Below are 23,306 nucleotides of genomic sequence, written 5' to 3'. Positions count from 1 at the left end.
AGAATGCACCCCCACCATCGATAACTTCTTTTTTTTTCTTTTTTTTTCTTTCCTCTCTTCACTTCCTACCTCTCTTATTGACCATGATTATAACCTCTAATGCTGTTTCAGTTGCCTTCCTCTGTTGGCAGCTTTTCTTTGTTTCACTTTTGTTTTGTTTTTTTTTTTAAAATTTTTATTATGGTGCTAAGAACATGATCATACTTGCAGTTCTCAGTAAGAAGGCATTAGACTGAGCATTTTCATATGTATTATGTAAAACATGTAGGTTATGAGATGGGGAGTTAACATTGTTGTATGGGTGAAAGATGTTCATGCTTGTGCACCATGCCCCCTTTTTCCCCCCTCATCTTTCCACACCTAGCACAGAATCTGGAGAGATGGTCGGGACCTCCCATTGCTGTTGGTTGTCAAAGTTTCTTATATCAATGAAGATTTTAAGACCAATGGTCCTAACACAAACCTAACAATCTGTACATGAAAGTTCTTGTGAATGGAGAAATAGCCTTTATAGCATCATACAAAATGAGTGTGGACTGAACTTTCAGCACCTGGGTTAATGATCAACTTGCAGGTTTGACTGAATATTAAGAAAATAAGGAGAAGATGTAACTTGACAGAGTGAAACTAGAAACGACCTTGAATCATGCAGTAGTTGGCCTATATTTGTGTGTGATTTTCAAGTGGTTGCTTTCCTCATTGCCTCTGCATCCCTAGATTCTTCAGATCTCCCTGACTCTGGTCAGCATGTCAGGGAAGAGAATAAGAGCAGGATGAGTATTTATTGATACTTTTCACAGAATCTGGTATACATTTCTGGCTCCCTATGCCTCAGAATGGGTGTCACAGAACTAGAGAAGGTTTGGAAGTGCTTGACAAGGAAGAGCCAAGTAGACTAGGGTTCTTCTGCATAGAAAAGGTATGGCTGAAGGGATATGATAGAAGTCTACAGAATCATGTGTGCAACAGGGAAAAAAAGAATATGAAATAGATGTTTGGTCTGTTTGAATGTGAAAACTAGAGATATCAAAGGAAGGTAGTGGGTCCAGAGTGAACAAAAGCTGATGGTTTCTCTTGCTAAGTGCCGCTAGGCTGTAGAAGTTCTTGCAACAGGCAGTTGTGAATGCTGAGAGTTTATACTAATTCAGAAAACAGCTGGACAAACCGATGGAAGAGAAAGCCATTAAGAAATCTTAAATAGAAAGGCTCTGACTCAAGGAATCCCTGAGCCACAAGCTGTGTCTTGGGGAGCCGCTAGAAGGCTGGAGAGTTTGTTGGGAGAGTACTGGTATGTGTTCCCTAAATGCCTGCTGCTGGCCTTTGTCACTTACAGCATATTTGGCTAAAAGAGCTTTGATCAGATCCGGTATTACTGTCTTTATTCCTCACTAAAGTTTTGAAGGTGTAGCAGACATACATATACATAAAATCCAGTTAGCCATCTTCAACATATTTATGAAGACTGCCTATGAAGCTGGTGAGGTAGCATAAGTTAGGGCATCAGCAATTCATCACACTAAGATTTGTACTTTTGTAACCTTAAATTGTTTGAGCATCCTTATACCGTGGAGCCAGTTGTTCATTTAATAATAAATGTTCACCAACCTGTGATGGGAGTAGTTATCACATTAGTAAACATTTGATTGAGCTGACAGTTAGCTATATGCTATAGTTCCACATGGACTTTCACAGAAACTGAGAGAAAAATCAAAGGTTTTCTTTTTGCTGTAGCTTGGATTTAAGAATACATTTGAGTGTTCAAGTACTATAGCTTGCAACTAACTGTCACAATGTATATTAGCTAAAACTGCTTGCTTTCTGATGCTGTTCCTTGATTAAATGGAAAGCATATGACTCAGACCTATTAGACCATCACATAGTTGGTAAAGATGTACTCTAATGAATGGAGTATGAATGATGAAGCATAATAAATGTTAATGGTGAAGAATTCTATGTTAGAACTTGTCACTTGGATATGAATTATAGGTACTATAGTAGATATATAGGTACTATAAAGCACACAACTAGTAATCTGTAGTATTGCTGTGTAAGAGAAACTGTAGTTTTTTTCTTTGATTTTTCATATTTGAAAATCAGGTTTAAGAGGTAAATTTAAATTTGTCTCATTATTCTGATAGTCCAATATGTAAAGCTTTGTTTGATGGAGAGGTGGAGGGGAAAACCCCAACCAGACCACAAATGATAAAATATGTCAGATAAACTTTAAGATCTGTTTGTATAGCTTGCTGTGTCTGATCCTTTCCTGAGCTGATTTTGTCTATTGACTGCTAATGGAAAATGCAGTTCAGAAGTGTAACTTTACATGTGATGTTTGTGAAAGGCAGCAGATTAATGTGCTTTGAAATGAAGCCATCTAGGCAGGGATCAACAGTTACTTTATTTGAAGGTCTGATATGTCTGCTAGGCTCTGGACCAGAGGTTGACAATTTGCTACAGGTCTGATAGAATTCTGTATTTAATACATAGGCTCCAATGATTACATCTTTTGAGCTATCAGAGAGAAATATCTTGTGTTTAAAGAATATGTATGTCTTGCTCTTTTGGTTAGAGCCATAATTTACCTCCTTAAAGCACTGATGGGAACAGTGTTTAATCAATGTCTTCTGATCTTCAGCAGCTGAAAGTGTACACACCTTCATAGATGCTTGGACTGTGTTAGTGAACTTGTCTGGATTTTTTCAGTGTTTAAAATCGTCCCCAGATCAGTATGCATTTCAGTGTTTGGTGTTAATCTGTAGCTGGAGAATACAGTAGAGGTAAAGTAGTCATTGAATGTCAACTAAGCAGGATTGTTTTAAGGCTTCATAGTATATTCAGTTTCTGGCATCCTATATGAGACAAACTATGCTGTCAATTGAAACAGTGTTGGTTTTTTTCTTTGTGACTGCCTTTTTTACTAACTATTTCTGCAAAGCTGCTGTTAGATGGTAAAAGTATTTTAGGGCCTGACTAATACACTGTGGCTTAATGAACTGTAAGTGGCATTCAGTAAAGCAGTCCAAGGACTACCTGAATCTGAAAGTAAGAAACAGTTCATAGAATCCAAAATCTCTGTAGAAGAAATGAAAGTGAACTTCATGTTGTGCTAAGGAAATTTACTGTAAATAAAGAGTCCATCTATAGACTATTATAACCTCTTTAACATCTGTTTAAGGTGACCTATTTTTCTCCTAAAGTCCTCCTAATTCAACTGGTAAAATTATGTATTCTGACAATATAATCCTCAAATCTTTGGGTAGACAATGCTGACATGTCTCATTTTGAGCCCATTTAAGACCCGTTAACATGTTTCAGACTAGAGTAACCTATTAAATAAATACATCAGGAAAAAGCTTTTACTGGTAATGGTTGTTTTGCTTAGGTGACTATGGCTGTAATGTATTGTGAGTACATCTGGTACTTCAGTGCTTATCAGTGATCTTTTTTCCTTTAGGCGGTTTCCTAGAAACATGATTGCTTGCTGGTCTTGATCTCACAGCTTTGTGAAGACTTCTTCTCTGATAATGTCAAGTTCAGGCTACCCTCCTAACCAAGGAGCATTCAGCACAGAACAGAGTCGTTACCCTACTCACTCTGTCCAGTACACCTTTCCTAGCACCCGACACCAGCAGGTAAGGAGACACGAGGGTTACAAATTTAGCAAGAGTGTAATTCGGGTGTTTGCTATGCCAAATGGGATTTTTTTAATTTTTTTTTTTTTTTTAAACCAATGAAATACAAGTCAGTCACATCTGAAAACAGTGGAGTTGCAGACCAATATGCCCTGCTGAGGAGCACTGCTGCCAGTGTTCCTTAGGTAGATAGTTGTGGTTTGGTTTGGTTTGCCTTCCTTTTTTCTGCTGAAAGCATTGCATTTTGATTCTTCAAGATTATATATGTATCTGCTTTTTTACTTGGTTTTTGACAGAAAACTGAGTTTTATAATTCTGTGTCTTTATCGCGGGGAATTAATATAAACTTCCTGGTTTTACCATTGGTTTCTCGTAGTTAAATAAATTCACTAGGGATTGTGTTGATAAACTTCTGTTGTAGTTTTGCTTTAATTTATTAATGTTTAGTCATCATAGTAAATTTGTCTAGCGTAAGTGTGGCTGAGTTCATATGCATTGATAGCAATAATTTTCCAAGAATGTGCAAATAATCTGACTATAGTTAGTATATATTTAATGTGAATGCAGTGTTCTGAGTGTAACAAATCCTTTGAGAGACTGGACTCTTGGGGCATTTGTGGGTACTAAATTTTTATGGGGAATTAATCTCCTATTAGGCCCAGGAGCATAAGTAGTGAACCCATAGTCATCTTTTCTCCTTCTATATAAGGAGTATTGTGCTAGATTCTCTGTAAGCTAAATGTAGTGCTTGACAAAATCTGTGTGCAAGGTGGAGAACATGAATCTGAAGTATAAAAACTTGTGTTACACTCTGAATTTTTTCTGAAGCCGCTGTACTAGTGCTTCCAGCTAGCTGTGTTCTGCTAGCCAGAATTGGGATAATGGATTTCTAAGAATCTCCTACTTGATCATTTCTGCTGAGCATTTATTCTGCCATCCTGTGCTCTCTATGACATGGTAGGCTGTGGAGGACTAGCTGTTGGCTTTAGAACAGCTCGGGTTTCCCCCGTTTTAATGTAATTCTTCTGCTACAGATACTTTAAATGTTTTGTTCTACTTACATGTTTGCAAAAGGAAATTCAAGAATTGGAGCTTTTTGGCTTGCTCCGTATTTATTTTTAGATAATTTGTAAAAACAAAATCTTATGGGTAATGACCTATTGCTTCTCTTCGGTTAATGCCAGCTGCATATAATTATTAAAAGCCAGTGGTTGAAGACCCATATATACAAATAAATTGTCTTGTACCTCACTTTGATTATAAATTATATCAGTCAGAAGATGCATTTTGTCTGACTCTTAGTCCTAATTAATAGTGTCTGATATAAAAATGTCTTGAGGTGATAACAGAAGGAATTGCCTCGGGGTTGCTGAAATATAATCTTGTTTTACCACTTTGTAGTTGGATGTGCAAAATTGATTTTAAAGGATATTTTTTGAAAGGATATTCTTCTGCTGCTGACTCATTTGCGTTTTGTTAGAAGTTAATGTTAGGTGGAATTCTTAGCATAAGTATTTAGTCTCTTTTAAAGTTAATTTAAAACTTAGAACTGCCATTTACAAACTTTATTTTTTGAGCTTAAATAAGGCTTTGGTGATCTGGTCTTGGTCTGTATTTAATACCTTTGGAAATGATCATTCCGTGATGCCAGATGCTTTCGATCTTGTTTTTTGTGCCTTAGTTCTTGTTAACATCAGAAGTGTGTTCCATTTAGGAATTTGCAGTTCCCGATTATCGTTCGTCTCACCTGGAAGTCAGTCAGGCAACCCAGCTCTTGCAGCAGCAGCAGCAACAGCAGCAGCAACTTCGGCGTAGGCCTTCCTTGCTTTCTGAATTTCACCCAGGCTCTGACAGGTGAGGATGCTGTTTTTGAAGTATGTGAACATGAATCTTCTATGAGTCTGTGCTTTCTGTAAAGGTAATTTTAGCTTCTGAATAGAAAGGTTTTTGAGTTTCACAGGTTTTGTCTAAGTACTTGACTTTTCTTGATTGGTGCTCCATTGTTGTAACAGTGTCGGTCTCATGTGTTTGAGTGTTGTAGCTGTTGTGCAATTCCTCAGTCCCTTTGGCTTAACTAATACATTTGTTTCACAGACAGGAAGTGACAGTCTGCTTTCCTTTTCCCACACCTCCCCTAACAAGCTGTCAGTAAACTTCTGAGAATCCAAGTGCATATTGCAGACTTTTTAATGCTGTTTAGGCTAAAAGTGTGTAAAGTTTGTACCCTAGGATAATTTAATCTTGCTGAGTAGAAGCAATAAGTGCAAGAGTTGTTACAGTGTGAATATTACCTGTCATGTTTCCTAGATTAGGCTTGCTTATTCAACAGATTGTATCTGTGTGGCTGGGCAAGTAAGAAACAACAGAGCTAATTGGGTATTTGAGTTCTAAGAATTTAAAACACTGAATTGTGGCACAAAATGGATTTCTAGGCACAGAGGACTAAATCAGTGTGTGCTGTTTTTGACAAGACGCTTGATAGCTTCATATCATTTGTTCTAAATACCCTTTTTGTCAGTCTTGTATACCATTCCTGTCTCTGTGTAAGTAGATGCAACTGACCTGGGTTCAATAGGTTAACTGAAGGCAAATGTAGTGGACAACTACAGTGAATCATATGTTGTAATTTAGTTTCACATTGGTAATATCTTACTTCTCAGTAAAATGGGTTACTTCACATGGATATTAAGGAATATTCAAATGTACATTAGTATTACTGTAAGGTTGATAGGTTCAAGAAAGTTTTCAGACTGTGTTACGCATTCATTTGACTATATACCTGAAGAATATTGGATATACTCTGAAAACCAAATTTAGAAATTAAAAACCCACTACAGATCAGAATAAGATTAACTGGATTGTAGTAAGTTAGTAAGAATATGCTTCTGTTTAGTTGAGAGGTTACTATATGATTTATGCACCTCAATTCTTTAGCATATTAGTATGCTGATCTACAGTCATAAGGAAGTGTTACTGCTTGTAACAACCTCTTTTTTTCTTGGACTCTTAGTAAGTATATCTGCTAGGAGCAACTTTATATGCTGGATTACTGCTAGCAGTTTATTTTGGCTATAACTGAGGTATCTGGTTCTGAACAAATACCAGTGATGAATGTTATGTAAATACTGGTGTGGCTTAAAATCTCATTAGAATATTCCCAGAAATAACTTGATAATAGTGAAATCTGGGGCTTGCATATTGCCTTCATCTTGTGTCACCAAAATGTCAGTAATGCTCTGTTTTAGTGCTGAGAATCATAGTAGCTTTTAGAGCTCTCAAAACTTCAGTTTATAGCAGAAGTAAATTTCCTCCCGTGTTGTAAATTTGTAAAAGCTTATTCAGTAGTTCTGGCAAAATACAGGAAACTACTGTCATCTCTTCAGTGGCACTTCATAGGAAGATGTTGAAGCATATGAGGTTCTTTTATGGACATCCTGTGCATTGCACTGTAAAGAAGCTAGTGATACTGTTCTTTTGCATTTTTCTGAGAAGGAGGAGTTTTTAAATGACTCATGGATTGAATCAATGACTGTTTCTGTTGTATAGTAGCATTTTAGTAGAGATCAAGTTCCAAATAGGCTCATGGCTCATTTCAAGCATTCTGTGTATATTTAAAAATTATTTGACTGCAAAAATGAAATAATGGAGCTGTTGTGGCCATCTGTGTTCAGTGGAATATAGTACTATATTTGTCTTATGGATTTTTTTTGTTCATAATTTGAATCAGAGCTTGGATTTGGACAATATCATTGTAGCAGTGGTAAGTTTCTTTGAGGGTTTGTAATGATAGGCATGCATTTAAACAGTGTCTTGTAAGATTCAAGTTACCTTTCTCTTTTTCAATGGATTTTAACTGTTATATTTTTGAAGATCATACTTAAAAACATTTGTCTGCCTTACTGTTTAGAACGATCTTCCCTAAATTGCATCTGTGTATTTGAAAAGGGTTGACGAACACCAAATAAGTTTTCTTTTATGGAAAATGTATATTTTAATAGTTTTTTTTCTTCTGTATATTAGGCCTCAGGAAAGGAGAACTGGATATGAACAGCAATTTCATCCAGGTCCATCTCAGACAGATCATGATTCACTGGAATCTAAGCGACCACGTCTTGAACAAGTCTCTGATTCCCATTTTCAGCGTGTCAGTGCAGCTACTGTCTTGCCTTTAGTACATCCTCTGCAGGAAGGGTTGAGATCTGCAGATATTAAGAAGGTAAAGCCATTTTCTATTATAATGCTGAAGGTGTAACTTCCTATGTTGCCATAAACGAATAATTTTTTTTTTTGTTAGGTAATTTTTTTATTTGTTTAGGTTCATTCTTTAATCCCAGAAATTTAATTTTACACATTATCACAAACTGTGGTCATAAGTCAGTGTTACTCTTTTATAAAAAGAACAAGAAGATAAGTCTTCCTCAAACACAGTAAAGAGACTGGAGTTCTGAGTTGCCACTACACTCTTAAGTCATTAAAACCTTAGTCACAAAATTATTATAGTATAGTGCATGAAATATTTCTGCTTTTCAACTGAGAGCTGCCATCAAATGCATTCAAGTCCATTTTTTTACTGTAATTAATATTTGTACTGAATGGTCAAAGTACTTGTCTCCGCCCCCTTCCCCTTTTAAGCATTTGAAATGGATCTGCTTATTTACATAACACTAATTATATTTGTCACTGTCTCATTTTGGGTAAACGTAGGACAATCTAGTTTGGTGTGGATATTTTCTATTGTAGGTACTGAATATTGATTAGAGCAATTTGTATAAAGCAGATAAATGTCTCTTAAATGAATATTTAACATCTTCTGTCATGCATGCACACAAGCACACAGCCTCGCACACCAAAAAGGTGGTGCATAATGGGTGTGACTTCTGAAGGTGAGCGCTCAAGTCTCTAAACTCAGATCATTTAAAGAAAAAATTCACCGTATGGATTCAAAAGCTAATAGGCAACAGATTTTTAAAGTTGATTACTTGTCTTGCCTTCTCTCTACCATTCCTTTTATCATGTGAATAAACTGCCTGTGAAGTAAAGTGAAATCATGACAGCATGTGAGTAACTTCTTAGTAACTTCCTCTGTTGCATAGCAAAGATAAGATCAAAGCGGGTTGGAGAAACCAAGCTAAGGCATGCAGTGTTAACATGCTTGCATGTAACTGAATTTTTATCCAGGCACTACATACAGAAATCTAATGTCTCAATTTAGAAATACAGCCTAGTATTATCTTGAGGAGAAGTGGCATTCAGACATGTCATCTTTCAGTCAGATTAGCTTGAATGAGGGAGGTATTACTGAGCTAGCGTTTGCCAGCTAGGTAGTCATGCAGCACAATGCTCTGAGGACATAAACAAAGACAAGCTACAACACTGCTGATGTTAGAACATGAAGCATGTTGAAATATGTTGTTTGGAAACAGACAAAAAAAACAAAGGAAAAAAAAAATCAAAGCCAAATGAACAGTGATCTGTCCTTTCTTAAGTCATGTTAAGTTCTCCTGAACTTAACATTTATAAGTTAACACAACTAACTCCAGATGTACTTTATCAGGCTGGTGGTCGTGATTATCTTCAAGAATATCCTCATCAGTATATGTGCAGAGTACTGAGGACTGGTTCTCAAGTAACCCTTCCTTTAAAGATAAAAGATACTGTTTACATTTATGAAGATATATTTTTAAAAGGGAGATGTTTTGATTGTAGTTTGTTTTCCAGGTAAATATTGAAGTGTGCTGTTATTTTTAAAGGTGGATTTGAAATTACAGTATCATGAATGGATTGTCTGTTAATTCTAAAATATTTAGAGCATTAGTAAACTGAAATATTAAACTTTAACTTAGCTCCTTAACAGCGATATAGATAACTGGAAATTCTTTTTAATTCATGCATGCTAGTTTGGTTACTGAACACTCATTCACATGTTATCAATACGACTTGATTTCTCTCAATCTCTACCACTCCACCCCAACCCCATCTCCTGTCCCCATGAAAGGACCCGGCTTTTGGAGGAAAGCATGAGGGACCATCTTCTCCAATTTCTGGTCAGCCTTGTGGGGAGGACCAAAATGCTTCGCCTTCAAAGCTGTCAAAGGAAGAATTGATACAGAGCATGGACCGTGTAGATCGTGAAATTGCGAAAGTCGAACAGCAAATCCTTAAACTGAAGAAAAAGCAAGTAAGCATACCAGACACTTCTGTTGTTATCTGCCAGTGAAAGAGGTGTGGAAAAACTTCATTTGTTGGTGGTGGTGGTGAATTTTTTGATTACATGAACCAAATGAACAAGTTAAAAAGGGAAGGTTATGTATACGATTTTGCTAGAATGTTTAAATAGGTGGGACATCACATAAACGTTTTTTGAAAATAGCTACATAGGAACATCAGCAGCAGATGGCTTTATATTTTAAACTTTTGTTAGATGACTAGTGAAACAAGGGCACTGTGACTGTAATTTCAGCTTTAAAGATGACTGCTGCGTGAGGGGAGGCTATCATCTTTCTTCTTTCGTAGTCTGTGCAAGGGGAGAATCCCTTGCACGTGTCTCTGAAACCAGAGCTTGTACAAAAGTCCCTGGATCTTCTGCTTTCACGAGCGTAAGAGATCCTAACATCTGGAGCTAAAGTCAGCCTTGGGGGAAAGTGTAGTAGGAAGGGTGTGAGTAAACAGAGAGCGGAGAAATAAAGGAGGAAATGTCACTTTTTTTAGTACAGTCCTGGCTATGCTTTGCATCAGAGAACTGCACTTCAGCTATTGGAAGCAAAGGAAATGTTTGCTGGCAGTAGTTGTTGCCTTCCCAGTAGCTGTTGTGGCCAACTAAACCCACCCTTCAATCTAGGCATCTGTTATTCATTGGCAAAAACAAAGTTCTTGTCTCCTTTTCGTTTTATGACTTTCAAAGATCCAGATAGAAGTAGTGCCAGCTTTGTGGGGTTTTTTGTTGGGTTTTTTTAGTGGAAACTGTAGGAAATGAGAGTTACGCTATAGGATTTGTTAACTTGTAGGTCCAGGATAACAAATAGACAACTCTCTGGAGCAGTATGTTTTTAGGGTCTGGAAGCATTTAATTACACCTGAATTTTAATGACCTGTAAAGTGACCTTCAGCAGAAAAACAAAAAAGGATGTCACTGAGTACCTGGCTGTATGTTAATGGTGCTTATCTTCTTGTTTGTTTGTTTACTTTTCCACAAAATCAGCAAGTACTATGCATATCATCTATGAAGGTTCATTTGTGCACATTTGTACTATGATTTAACTTGAAAAAAATTACAAAGTTGCTGTTGCCTGCAATAGCCGAGCCTGTTTATTGTGGCATTCTGCAAAAATTTTAGATTTTGAATTCTTATGCAGCAATATAACACATTCTAGCCAGTGCTGTAAGACAGGATGGATCCCTAGTGTCAGAATTTCTTTGTTGTATATTTGTGGCAGGCATGGATGAAGGGTATGTACAATTAAAAAATGAAGATGTCACTGAACCAGATTTATTTGATGTGAAAGTAAATCACAGCAGTGTAGTAGCTAGGAAAATATTACAGGTTTTTTTGCTTGTTTGGTATTGTAACAATCTTGGAACTTCAATATATGTGGAGTGGTTTATTTCTGTTGTGAAGTCCATTTAGAATGATGTTCTCTACGGATTGTTAGAAGGACTTTTGTACCTTTTTAAAAAATCAAGACTGTAGTAATAATGACACTTGAATATCTACAATGTAGAAAGACACCTCTGTGGATTACTTCCTCTGTGAGAAGGCAGGTTTGGTGTAACTGTTCTCTAAAGTTAATATTTTTGTTTAAATAGTGATAAATTACAATGCGACAGTGGATTTAAATGTCAGGCTGAAACAAGTCTGATTCAATGCAGGTGAGTCTTGCAAACAGTTAATTTGGTTTACCAGTAGTACAAAAAATAGTCTTGTTATCGACGCTGTTTGCATTAAAACCATTTCATTCATTCCTTGTCAGTTAAGAAGAGAAATAACAGGCAGTGCTAACTGTTGATCAGATGCATATTTTATCTCTGGTGACTAATTACTGGTAAGGGTAACATGGTGCGGATGGCTGATTTTCTTTCTTTCGTCTCTTAGCAACAACTTGAAGAAGAAGCTGCTAAGCCTCCAGAGCCAGAGAGGCCTGTCTCCCCTCCTCCAGTGGAACAGAAACACCGCAGTATTGTCCAAATTATTTACGATGAAAATCGGGTAAGCATGATTTTCAGTTGACTAAGTGTAGCTGTGAATCTGACCCAATATGCTAAAATTCATTACGTCTTAATTTACTTCCATGGGGGCTATTTTTGCTTCTCCTGTTTTATTGATTTGCCCACCCCTCTTTTAATATTCATTTACTTCTTTAAATGAAAGACACTTGCATGACATTTTTATTCTTGATCACAGGATCCTCCTGTCTCATAAGCAGTCTAGGGAAACACATCTATGGGTCTTATCCCTAGACCCTTGTGTTGAGGTGGATAGATAAACATGCACACACACACATACATGTGTGTATATATATGTTTGTGTATGTGTAGATAGGTAGATATAAAATAATGCTTCAGAAATTTATCTTGAATTCTCTTTTCCTCACATAAATACTGACAAGCTTGGCTGAAGACCCAACATTTAAATTAGCTGAAGGAGGAGAAAAACTGCATATGTTGTAAGATTCTATGCCTTCTTTTTAAATTCTGACTTCTGGTACTTAAGATTTGGATGAATGAACAGATATGAAGAAGTAGTATATAGGTGAATAGTGAGCTTGTGTTGCATAAGTGGTGAGAAAAGTACAGGAGCTCAATAATGTTGTCAACAGTAGCAAAGTGCTTCCTGCTGTTTTTTTCCCTGGTAGTTTGAGATAAGGGAGTTGGATATCTGCTGGTTTGGAAAGTATTATGATCTTCTGTGAGAGTGCTATATGTTTGCTTAATTTCCCAATTTTATTTTGTAGTTTAGAGGAACAGTTAGCTTCTATTACAATAGACTATTTTTGAAAATATGTAAAAAACTTCAACACAGTACTAGATTTTATACAGTTGAACCGTGTCCCAAGGGTTTCATGCAGCTTGTTCTCCCCTTCCCCCAGTTATCTGTGGAATTTGATGTATTTACTTAATACAGCACATTAGGGCAATTATTACGTTATAAAAACTGATGTAAACAATGTACAGCAATATGTTTATTTCTGGTTACAAACCAGTTTTACTGTTTTAAATCTCTTTCACACTATAATGTAATTAAAAATTATTAAAATCATACAATCACCTTACAAGACTTCCTCAAGCTGAGTTGCATATTGAGTAGTAGGCAAAACTATGTGAATTTGAAGACCTCTTAGCAGGCTGCTATGCAGCTCTTTCTCTGCTAACTCTGGTTACAGGTGGGTTTTACAACAGAATTTTGAACTTGCTATTGCATTCCCCATCCTGTGTATGTGCCAGTAGATAGGGAAACCCATTTTTATGTTGCCTGAGATGGAGTAACATATCAGTGTATAGTCATCTATTAGCTGCTTCTGTCTGTGTAGCTGTTCATATAGTATTCTATACACAAGGAGAATTACCAAGCTTGATGTGTTTGTGAATCGATTTAGCACTTGGTTTGAGTTCTCATATCAGGAATTACATGTACTGTAGAATGGCAATGTTGATGGGGCTTAATGCAGATAGCACATGTGAATACTCACTGTCTTATTTAAAGGGTTATTAAAGATGCATTAAGCCATTTGTGTACATAGCATTTCTTTGGTGTCTTGTCTTCTGCAGTTGTACAACAGGACAGTCCCCTCAGCAGCTTTGCTTTCATCTTCAAACCATGCAGTTTAGGATAATTACTTTTAATATTCAACTACTGTTGGCTAAAATTTGGTTAAAGTAATAGGGCTAGAGTTCAGTTTTAAATGTTTTGAGACCAGAAGAGCCATTCTACCAGGGTAATACTATAATATTTCCTTGATATATAATTATTTTGTATAGCTGTGAGTTCCAAAAAATTTCTCAAGATTGAAATCACGTGGAAAGAGGTTAGAACTTAGCAGAACGCTTTCTAATAATAACCGCTTTATGGATTAGTTTCTCCTATATTTTTCTTTGCAGATGTCTTAGGGCTAGCACATACAGCTGTTGGGGGGGGGGAAGCAAATTTGAACTAGTATGTTGGATCATTTTAGATAGCTTTGTCTTCTGACAAGGGGCTTTGGAAGATCATAAAGGCTTGAAATGAATTTGTGAAAGCCAACTGGCTTATTCAGTGCTGCCTGCTTTAGGGTCAGAATTATTCTCGGGTCTTCACCTACTGTGGGGGAAGGAGGACCTTTTACCTCTGTGTGTGTGTGTTTGTACACACTGATGCACACTCCCAGACTTGGCAATTGGAGAGTTTTAGTCTCTTAATTCCGTTTTTCAATGCTAGCTATGCTTTGTTTTACTGGACACCTTTCTTCATCTTAATTATTATTTGCTGTATTATTTATTAAATGTATGGTCTTTTTGAACTGCAGAGGTCAGTTTCTCCTTTTATGCTCTATTGGCTTCCAAACATGGAGATCAGAGTAGAAACAGCACAATTCAAGTACAGGTTTCTTGATTTGCTGAGGCAACATTGTAGAAGTAGTTTAAGAAGGATATAGCATGGTCAGACAGCGGTTTAGCAGCTAGCTTAAGTGAAAGAGTTCAGATACACTTTTGACACTAACTTCAGATGATTTACTTAGACTATACCAAAAAATCTTACTTGCAGAAAAAAGCAGAAGAAGCTCACAAGATTTTTGAAGGTCTTGGTCCAAAAGTTGAACTGGTAAGTTGTGGGTTTGGGGTTTTTTTTCTGTTCTTTTTTCTGTATTGCCAGTTGTTGTAATTCTATTGTGGTAAACAGATGTAGTTCTGTATTAATGTATAAAATAAGTGTGTGTTTAAATGCACTGGTGAATTGGGGCTTGAGTGAACTGATTGGCTGCATAAGTGTAATTTTTAAAATAGTTTTGAATCTATTTTAGAGAACAGTTTGAAATATGAAAAAAATGAAACACTGTTATATACGTAAGTAGTTACAATAATTTTAAGTAATGAAATACATGCTTTGTGTTGAGTATCTTCTGGTCCCTTCAGATTGCTGCATCTCAGATTGAGTGCACTGTTGGCAGAATACTAAAATATTGTTAAATGTATTGCATATACTTTTAGAATTACATGCATTGAAAAGTACTAAGCATTCCTTTCTAATCTAAAATTGTAGCCACTTTACAACCAACCATCAGACACAAAGGTCTACCATGAAAACATCAAAACGTAAGTGCTTTAATATCTTGTCATTGTGCCATTTAAGGGACCTAGACTGAAACATTTGCTCAAATTTTTCATTGCTGTGATTTCCAAACAGAATGTGTGTACTTTAACCATAATTAAAAGCTTTCAGTCCATGTAACTTTCCAATTTCTATGTTGTAGAACAGTGCTGCAAGACACGAGTTATATATACACTGAAGGCAGACAGAAACCATAACTTTTCATCTTAACTTAAAGACAAAAATAAATCATAAAACTTAAGTTGGTAACGCTTGTGTTTTTCAAAGTCTAAAATACCAGATTTGACCTAGATATGTCTAGTCAACTTTTCCTGAATGTACTGTTCAAAGGAGTGTTTTAAAAGTTAGCGCTGTCAGTAAACTGTAGGAGGAGTCCTGAATTTTTTTTTTTAATTATCTATTTATTTATTGACTTAACCATGTACTTATTTTTTGTCATGGGCTATGAGCAAAGTTATTGCATGCTCACTTACTTGTTATTTAGGGCAAACCAAATTCAGTGATCTGAAATAAACTGCTTGTCTCCTCCTGGAAGAAACATGGATTTTGAGGAAAATAATTGTTTCTTTTTTTAATATAGAACTTTTTTCTCAAATTTGTATGAGCTATGTTTTTTTAGTTCACTGAAGCAAATATTGTTTATAAATTGAAATAAAATTTAATAGATTCATGTTTAAATGTGTTTAATTAAGTTTATTTGTACTCAAAATTAAATGTCCATAAAAGAGACCTTCTCCATGGTGTTTTTTTGTTGCATCTGATTACTTTGAATGTCTTGGTTCTTCAAAGATGATGATGAACTCATTTCTCTACAGAAAGTCATTAATAATGTAGAACAAAATCTTAGTTTTTACCTATCTGTGTCAAACCAATATTGATCTCACTCTGTAGCAATATTATAAAATACCAAAATAGTGTTTACTCCATTGCAACAAAAATCAGCTTATTTTGAAAAGATGTATTGCTACTAGACTTTGGTGAAAATAATTGAGAAATTTTAACTGTCACAAAAGTGTGTATTTCTTGCAAACCCTCCTTGAGGAAATCCCACCCTATTATAACTATGTACAGCAAGGCCTTTTCATGGCTTCTCTAGAATGGTAACTGAGAAGAAAATACTTAGTTTCATGTCTCGCTTTGAAACTCAAATACTGGTGGTTTTGAGACAAACTTTACTGCTGTGGCATGATTATCCCAGTTAAAATTTGTTGAAGAACATTACTCTCTTCATAAGATTTGTTTATTCATAACCAATTTCTGTACTACCAGTTTTTACAAAAGAAGACATGAATTGTCAGTTTCAGGTATGAAGAAATGCATAGTGAGTTATGCGCATATTACTAAGCGCTACTAAGTTTTACTACCATTTTGTAACTATAGAAAAAATCCTACAGATGGCTGTCCTTTAAAAACTTCTCTTAAAAAAAAAGTAATTCTTGCTCTACTCCTTCAAATGTGGCTGGATAGCAGTTCCAAAATACTTATTTTTTTCAGTAATATATTGTAAAACTCTTAACTTCAGGGTTGAATTACAAAGATTTCCTCCCCCCACCCCCCAAAGCATAACATCTTAAGCCAAATTTATTCATTTTAGCATATTATCTCTATCGTGGTGAAGGAGAGCACCTAGCTTGAAATTGGAAGCTTTTGTGTCTCAATTGCTTATTCCAGCCATCTTCAAGAATCTTCTCTCTGATAAAATACAGTATTAATTAGATGATTGTTTCATCAGGAATTTTCCCTCTGTTTTCTACCTCTGAAAATATTTTTCATAATGATGATCTGGCATCTAGAATCCATATGGGCTTTGTTGAGTAGTTTTGAAGTGCTTGATTCTCATGTAGTTCACTTTTTCTTTTTCTAATTTTGTTTTCCAGAAATCAGGTGATGAGGAAAAAGCTAATACTATTCTTTAAAAGAAGAAATCACGCAAGAAAACAACGGGTAATACTACCATGTTTTTTTAAAAAGAGCACATGATTGGTTTTCTGTCTGGATCCTTGACTTGTGTTCCCAACTGTGTCATGTAAATCCTATTGATCATAAAAATAAGATCTTAAGCTAAAATTCAGTTGATTTATTGGAAAATAAACTGCAGGTTTATAACTGTGGCTTGTTGATTATTTGGCTGAAAACCATTTAAAGTACAATAAGGAAAGAGCCTTTTTTCTTTCCTTTTCTTTAAGTGTATGAATGGAAGAGAAAACTCTCTAAATGTATGTCATGCTTTGCCTCTCTCTCTGAACTTCTTTTCTTGTATAGTAGCTGTAGTATCTGAAAGAAAATGGGGCAGATCTCTAATTTTTGAAGTTTGACATCATTTTTAATCAAAATTGCATATGTTGAATACCAGTATTAATTGACTTAATGCTTTCTCTTGCATGCTGTTGTAGCAAGTGGCATACAAAGTCAAAAGGCTCTTTTTGGTGGTGTCTGAAAGATCATTTTTATTATTAAGAACAGCAGAAGGTTATGCATCAAATGGGAAGATTCCACCATGAAAATGTAATGAAGTATTTTTCTTCTTGCGGTCCTAGTTGTTTTTTATGTAGGAGCAGCTCCCTACATATTGCTGAGACTGAGGACATTGCAATTGTTCCCCCCATTCTGTGAATTAAAAATTTAAAATAAAATAAATAAAAGTAAAAAAATTAAACCAACTGCACTAATTAGAAGCCTGGTACCAGAAGATGTGAGATTTCTGGAAGGCAGTAATAACAGTTACCAAATACCATTGTGATGTGTAAAGCAAAGAAATAGAGTGTAATGTTAAAAATCTACATTTTTATATCCATTTTCTCACCTTCTCTCCACTGAAAATTTGGTATATGTCATATATATAAAGTGGAAGCCACTGGGGCAGGGAAAATATGTCTGTTCATTCCGGGACCTCACCCATGTTATGTGTACCGATCACTTAGTGTATTTTTGGTTAGTTCAAGGTTTACTTTTGGAATTTAACAGGAACAGAAAATCTGTCAACGTTATGATCAACTGATGGAGGCATGGGAGAAAAAAGTTGACAGGATAGAAAATAATCCACGCAGGAAAGCTAAGGAGAGTAAAACAAGAGAGTACTATGAAAAACAATTTCCAGAAATCCGGAAGCAAAGAGAACAGCAAGAACGATTCCAAAGGTATTACCGTGGTTTTGAAATATTCCTACAAAATATCTCTTAGGTCTTAAGTTTTAAAGTTATTTATAATAAGATTAGTTCAGCTTAATGGTTAAGTTTTATGTTCATCACTTTATTCCTTAAAAAAGAGTATTAGTGTATCATACAGTATTAAGTAAAACGTCTTTTCCTTTGTTCACTGTGTTTCGTGGGATTGAGCTCAAGTTTCACTTTGCATCCTAAGGCTCTTCATGACTGTCCTTCTTGTATATCCACTGTCTTATGTCTGGCCCTTGCCTGTCCCTCCCTATCAGCTTTGTCAGCAATGCTAGCCTCATCAGTTTGGTGGCCTCTTGGGCTGCTGTAGTGATGTCCAAATTGTTCTTTTCCTATCACCCTTTTTAGATCTGCCATCAAAACCCATGTTTTCCAAAAGAAATACAGAAAAAGGGCTAATTAGCAAAGGCTAGTTAGGTTGTGGTGCTCGGTGGGACTATAGGAGTTAAGCTGCTCAAATGCACAAAGAGGTTTGTGGAGTTGGTCTTAAGATAATTGGAGCATCAGCTTCACGTGAGCCTGTTCATTTTGAGCCTATACCCCAATTTATACTTAGTATTTTTCTGTCACTGGGTGGCTGTGTTACTCCTATGTTTCATGATCCCTCTATTCATTAGCCTACACGCTCAAAAATAATTTGGCTTCTTTAATTAACAATTTGAGTGATCTTTTGTTGTACTTGCCATGTAATTTTATTCTAGACATTTTTGCTTTTTGAAGTATGCAAGCTATGACAATTAAGTCCCTATTATTTAATTTTAATCTATCAGACATTTGTTAAATGGAAACTGTACAAAGAGTCTTAAAAGGAATGAAGTGCAATTCATTTGAGAGTTCCCTTTATCTATGGTTCTGTAGGTAGTACTTTAAATTAGAATTAGGTCAAGTTTGATTCAGTTGTGTTGAAGTCTGTTTATCTAATGTTTGAAATCATTTTAATACACCTTTGAGAGCTCAAGCCCAATAAAGATGTCATCTCATTATCTCTTCTAACCGTCTGTGTAAATCACCTTACGTCATAAAACATAGGAAAAGCAGATAGTTTGTGATATATCATGAAGGCTGCAAGATTTAGCTTTGTGGAATTGAGAAGAGAGGAAAAGGAAGTAAACTGTTAGAATGGAAACAGAACTCCTATCTATAAGAAGCTTTTACTTTAAGAATCTATCACATCTTTAATTGCAAACTACTTGGGAAGGCGCCATGTCTACATTTTATTTATGTTCTCTAATGTAATGGCTAACTGTCTATAGCTGTGTTTATAATACTATTGTGTAAATACTAAGGGGCTTTTTTGTCAGATTTTGTGCAAATTTATTAGTTCAGTGAAATCTTTGAGCAAATGAAGATGTTTTGTCTCTCTATCAGTGACTTTTATCTCTGAAATGCTTTTTGACCCACATCCTGTAATATATTATTATGATGTTCTTAAGTGTAAAGATAGCTAGCTGGAAAAATTCTTGCAAATTACGGCTCTCCCCTTCAATTCAAAAGTTGAAAATTTTCCTTTGTCATAATGAATCACAGTGCGTATTAGTAACTTGGCCAAATTGATGAAAGGCAAATGTAGTGTGCTTTTTTCTTTCTTTTTTTTTTTTTTTTTTAAAAAAAAGCTGTCTTTCACAGTCTATCAGTTGTACTAATTAAGGTGATGATTTCTGTGCCACTGATGAACATTTCTCATGCTCGGCAGAAGCATATTAATGTATCTAAAACACCTACTTGCAATGGAATCAGTGGTAACACTCCTTTTTTGATGTTGACTCTAGCATGCCCTTCTTGCTGAGCTTTGCAAGTTCACCTGTAAAACTGAGTAGTTGCTTGAAATTGCAGTACATGAACAGAGTTTGTACTCTGAGACTACTTAAAGAAAGAACAGCCTTAACTGATTTGGGAGACTGCTAACAGTATTTTAAGGAATTTTGAAGGTTGTCACTGTTGTGTGCAAAATCTGAAAATATAGCTATTTTCCACTTTATCCTTACTAATTCTGTTTTGCCCTAATTCTAGAGTTGGTCAAAGAGGGGCTGGACTTTCAGCAACTATTGCTAGAAGTGAACATGAGATTTCTGAAATCATTGATGGACTTTCCGAGCAGGAGGTGAGGCTATTGTCTGTACTTTGCTATAGAAGCACAGCAAATGACTCAATATCCTTTTATTGGCAGTGAAAGGTCTCTTTTAGAGGGTTTGTTTTTTTGATAAGAGAAATCTTTTGGGGCTGGTTTGAGAGAATCTGTGAAGTTTGGCTTGAAACAGGTCTTACAAATAGTTTTCTTTTTAAGGGTTATGCTTCTTAACTGTATCTGTCCTAGATTTTTCTCCTGTGTCTGTTCATTGCAGGCTTGCTACAACCTAGTTTTTATACAGCTTTAACAAACATGTGAGAACTCTTCCTTTCTGAAACCCTACACCATTTTAGTTTTTCATCGTTTGCAACACTACTTTCTTTAGCTGACTGTGTAAATGTTCATTGGGATAGTGACAACTTCTAGAAGAGTTAAGAAGTGGACAAAAAGAAGTTTCAAGCTAGTTGTGAATGTATACGGTGGTGGAGCTTTAAAGAGTTGTGTAATTCAAGAACTGTAAATATTAGTAGCAACTTTTTGTATTATTTACTTTTTTCTTTTATTCTTTGCCTGTAGAATAATGAAAAACAAATGCGTCAGCTCTCTGTCATTCCTCCCATGATGTTTGATGCAGAACAAAGACGAGTGAAGTTTATTAATATGAATGGTCTGATGGAGGATCCCATGAAAGTTTATAAAGACAGACAGTTCATGAATGTCTGGACCGACCATGAGAAAGAGATTTTTAAGGAAAAGTAATGGCCTTTCTTATCTTTTATTTTTACGTTGCAAATGACAGTTAAATACCTAACCCCACAGTAAACATCAGTTAAATTGGGAATGCTGAAGCTTTTGTTCAATAGTATTTGATAATGTTCTTAGTTGTATGAATGAAACATTGCAAAAATTTTAGACTTCTCCACTTATTTTTCAACTGAGTAGGCTCACGTGTATTTAGTCCTTAGGTAAGAAATTCTCTTGAAAGTACTTTAGTTCTGTGATAAGATTAAAATGAGAAGAGTAGGTATATGATCTCATTATATCAGCTAATAGCTAATTTTAAGTGCTTAGTTCTAAACTTGCACAATTTGAAAACAGCTTTTTAGACTAATTTCAGTTGTGTAAATCAAAGGCTTGCTGATGGAACAGATTGTTTGGAAGACTGCTTTTCTTATTTGATCATGAATTATGTTGTTAAACTTAAATAATTTCTGATTTACAAAAGGTTTGTCCAACATCCCAAGAACTTTGGTCTAATTGCTTCCTACCTGGAACGAAAGGTAAGACCTTTTTTAATATAAGTAGAGCCTAGGGTGGGATCCCTAACTTTCCAAATGTAAGTCATTTATCCCAGCATAATTTTCTCTTCCTGGAAAAAATTTTAAGTCCAAAAAAAGTTACTGCTTTGACAGGATTTTATAATTCTTGACCAGTAACACAATCAGTGCATGCAAACATCTAACAGAAGTTAGTGAAATGATACTATTGACAACAATAAAAGAAAATGGCACTTCATTTAGTTTTGATCTTATTTTCTTTTTGAAGCAGGTAAGCTTCTTTAACTATCTCACTGCTTAGATAAGGACATAATTGGCTCTGGTGAGCCGCCATGCTAACTGTAAGAAATCTTGCCACCACCTTTCAAGTCAGTGGGATCCTACTGCTGGCTGAATTAGTCTTTAGAACTAATTTTAGTCTTTAGAACTGGTTTTGCAGAACTGATGTAGGAAGTAATGGAGAATTAGGATTTGTTAGGACTTACAACAGAATCTGCAATACGTATGACTATTATGATAAATAGAAGCTTTCAGACTTGCAAATTGTCTAGTATAGATTAAATCATGCAGATTGAAGTAGCTGAGGGATATTATAAATACATGAGACTTGCGTTTAACACTATAATTTTATGCATAGTTATATTGTTATATTTGTGTGTGAATTCATTTCCCTGCTGAGCAAACAATTCTAATAGATTTTTATTTTAGTCTAGGGGCTGAATAGTTTTAAGCGTTGAGAGAAATTAAAAACTAAACCCGTATTTTTTTATAGGAGTAAAACCTAATTTTTTTTTTTTTGCTTTTTTACTTTAGAATGTTCCTGACTGTGTATTATATTATTATTTGACCAAGAAAAATGAAAATTATAAAGCCCTTGTGCGAAGGAATTATGGTAAACGCAGAGGAAGAAACCAGGTATCTTAAATTTATTCATCACTTGGATATTGTTATTTTATTGGTTCACATTTACAACTCTCTTACTATCCGTTATAGCAAGTATATTGTATGGATGGGGGAGGGGGAAAGAAAAGATAATTATTTTTCCTTTACTGCATTTTTGTCCTTTTTAAATTTAAGTAATCCTGACCTCAAGGGTGTTCTTGGTTAGTTTGTGTTTAATTCTGTGGAGGATCATCTTCCTTTGCACATTTGTGACTGTTTTTTTTAATATGGACAATTCATTTTATTTTAGAACCCTGCCATAGACACTGAAGTTGAATCCATTATTAAATCCTCTGTTGGAGCCAACAGAAATTAGGTTTACCATGTGACTTGCAGTGGAAATTATATAATCACTTCATAATGTCAATGTTTGTCAAAAAGCAGAAATTAATAGTGATCTTTATTTAGTGGTCAGGCTCAAAGTCAAACTGGAACTTCATAGCAAGAGGAAAGAGATTAATTTAATGCGTGCAAATAAAAAATTCTGCTGATTCAGGAAGTATTCTTTTGGAAGTTTTTGGAGGGGAAAAGAACAGCATATTATGTAGAAAGAGCATATAAATACATTTGCTAGGCTACTAGGGTTAATGTGAATATTAGAAAAAAAAAAAAAATTAAGAAACTTTGGACTTTTTTTTTTCTTAACCAAAGCAGGACGAGTGCTGTGTATTCACTGAACATGTTCCCTGTTCTTCCCATTCTGATTTCCCCTTGCATCTATCAGGTATTTAGGAAATACTGAAAATAGAATGAAAGCTATGTCAGTGACAAGGTTAGGGAAGAAGGTCATATATGAAATAAAGTACATGAACAGAGTGCTAGATGTAACAACGAAGCCTGCAGATATTTTGAGTTTTTATCCTTAAAATGAATTTAACAGCTGGAAACTGGTATAGATGTGATGTGCTGAAGAAA

General features: G+C 35.4%; 1 protein-coding gene across 4 annotated transcripts in view; it reads left to right on the top strand.

Moving 5' to 3' along the window:
* The first annotated feature begins 3,451 nt into the window (after window positions 1-3,451).
* The window catches only part of NCOR1 (nuclear receptor corepressor 1), a 61,115-nt gene continuing 41,260 nt past the window's right edge, over window positions 3,452-23,306 (top strand). For 3 of the 4 annotated variants that reach the window (XM_010573699.1, XM_010573698.1, XM_010573701.1), the window contains exons 1-13: window positions 3,452-3,632; window positions 5,347-5,486; window positions 7,653-7,848; window positions 9,628-9,810; window positions 11,722-11,835; window positions 14,368-14,424; window positions 14,863-14,915; window positions 16,809-16,875; window positions 17,896-18,068; window positions 20,115-20,205; window positions 20,749-20,927; window positions 21,398-21,452; window positions 22,263-22,364. In XM_010573699.1, the coding sequence (XP_010572001.1) occupies window positions 3,525-3,632; window positions 5,347-5,486; window positions 7,653-7,848; window positions 9,628-9,810; window positions 11,722-11,835; window positions 14,368-14,424; window positions 14,863-14,915; window positions 16,809-16,875; window positions 17,896-18,068; window positions 20,115-20,205; window positions 20,749-20,927; window positions 21,398-21,452; window positions 22,263-22,364 (1,518 nt within the window). In that variant the 5' untranslated portion in view covers window positions 3,452-3,524. Of the gene's footprint in view, window positions 3,633-5,346; window positions 5,487-7,652; window positions 7,849-9,627; window positions 9,811-11,721; window positions 11,836-14,367; window positions 14,425-14,862; window positions 14,916-16,808; window positions 16,876-17,895; window positions 18,069-20,114; window positions 20,206-20,748; window positions 20,928-21,397; window positions 21,453-22,262; window positions 22,365-23,306 lie in introns of those variants that run through there. The other variant, XM_010573700.1, reaches the window with a different exon arrangement.

The sequence above is a fragment of the Haliaeetus leucocephalus genome, unplaced genomic scaffold (genome assembly GCF_000737465.1).
Source record: "Haliaeetus leucocephalus isolate CR32 unplaced genomic scaffold, Haliaeetus_leucocephalus-4.0 Scaffold395, whole genome shotgun sequence".
Taxonomy (NCBI): domain Eukaryota; kingdom Metazoa; phylum Chordata; class Aves; order Accipitriformes; family Accipitridae; genus Haliaeetus; species Haliaeetus leucocephalus.
Note: the sequence above shows the minus strand (reverse complement) of the source record. Positions and strands in the feature narration are given on the sequence as shown.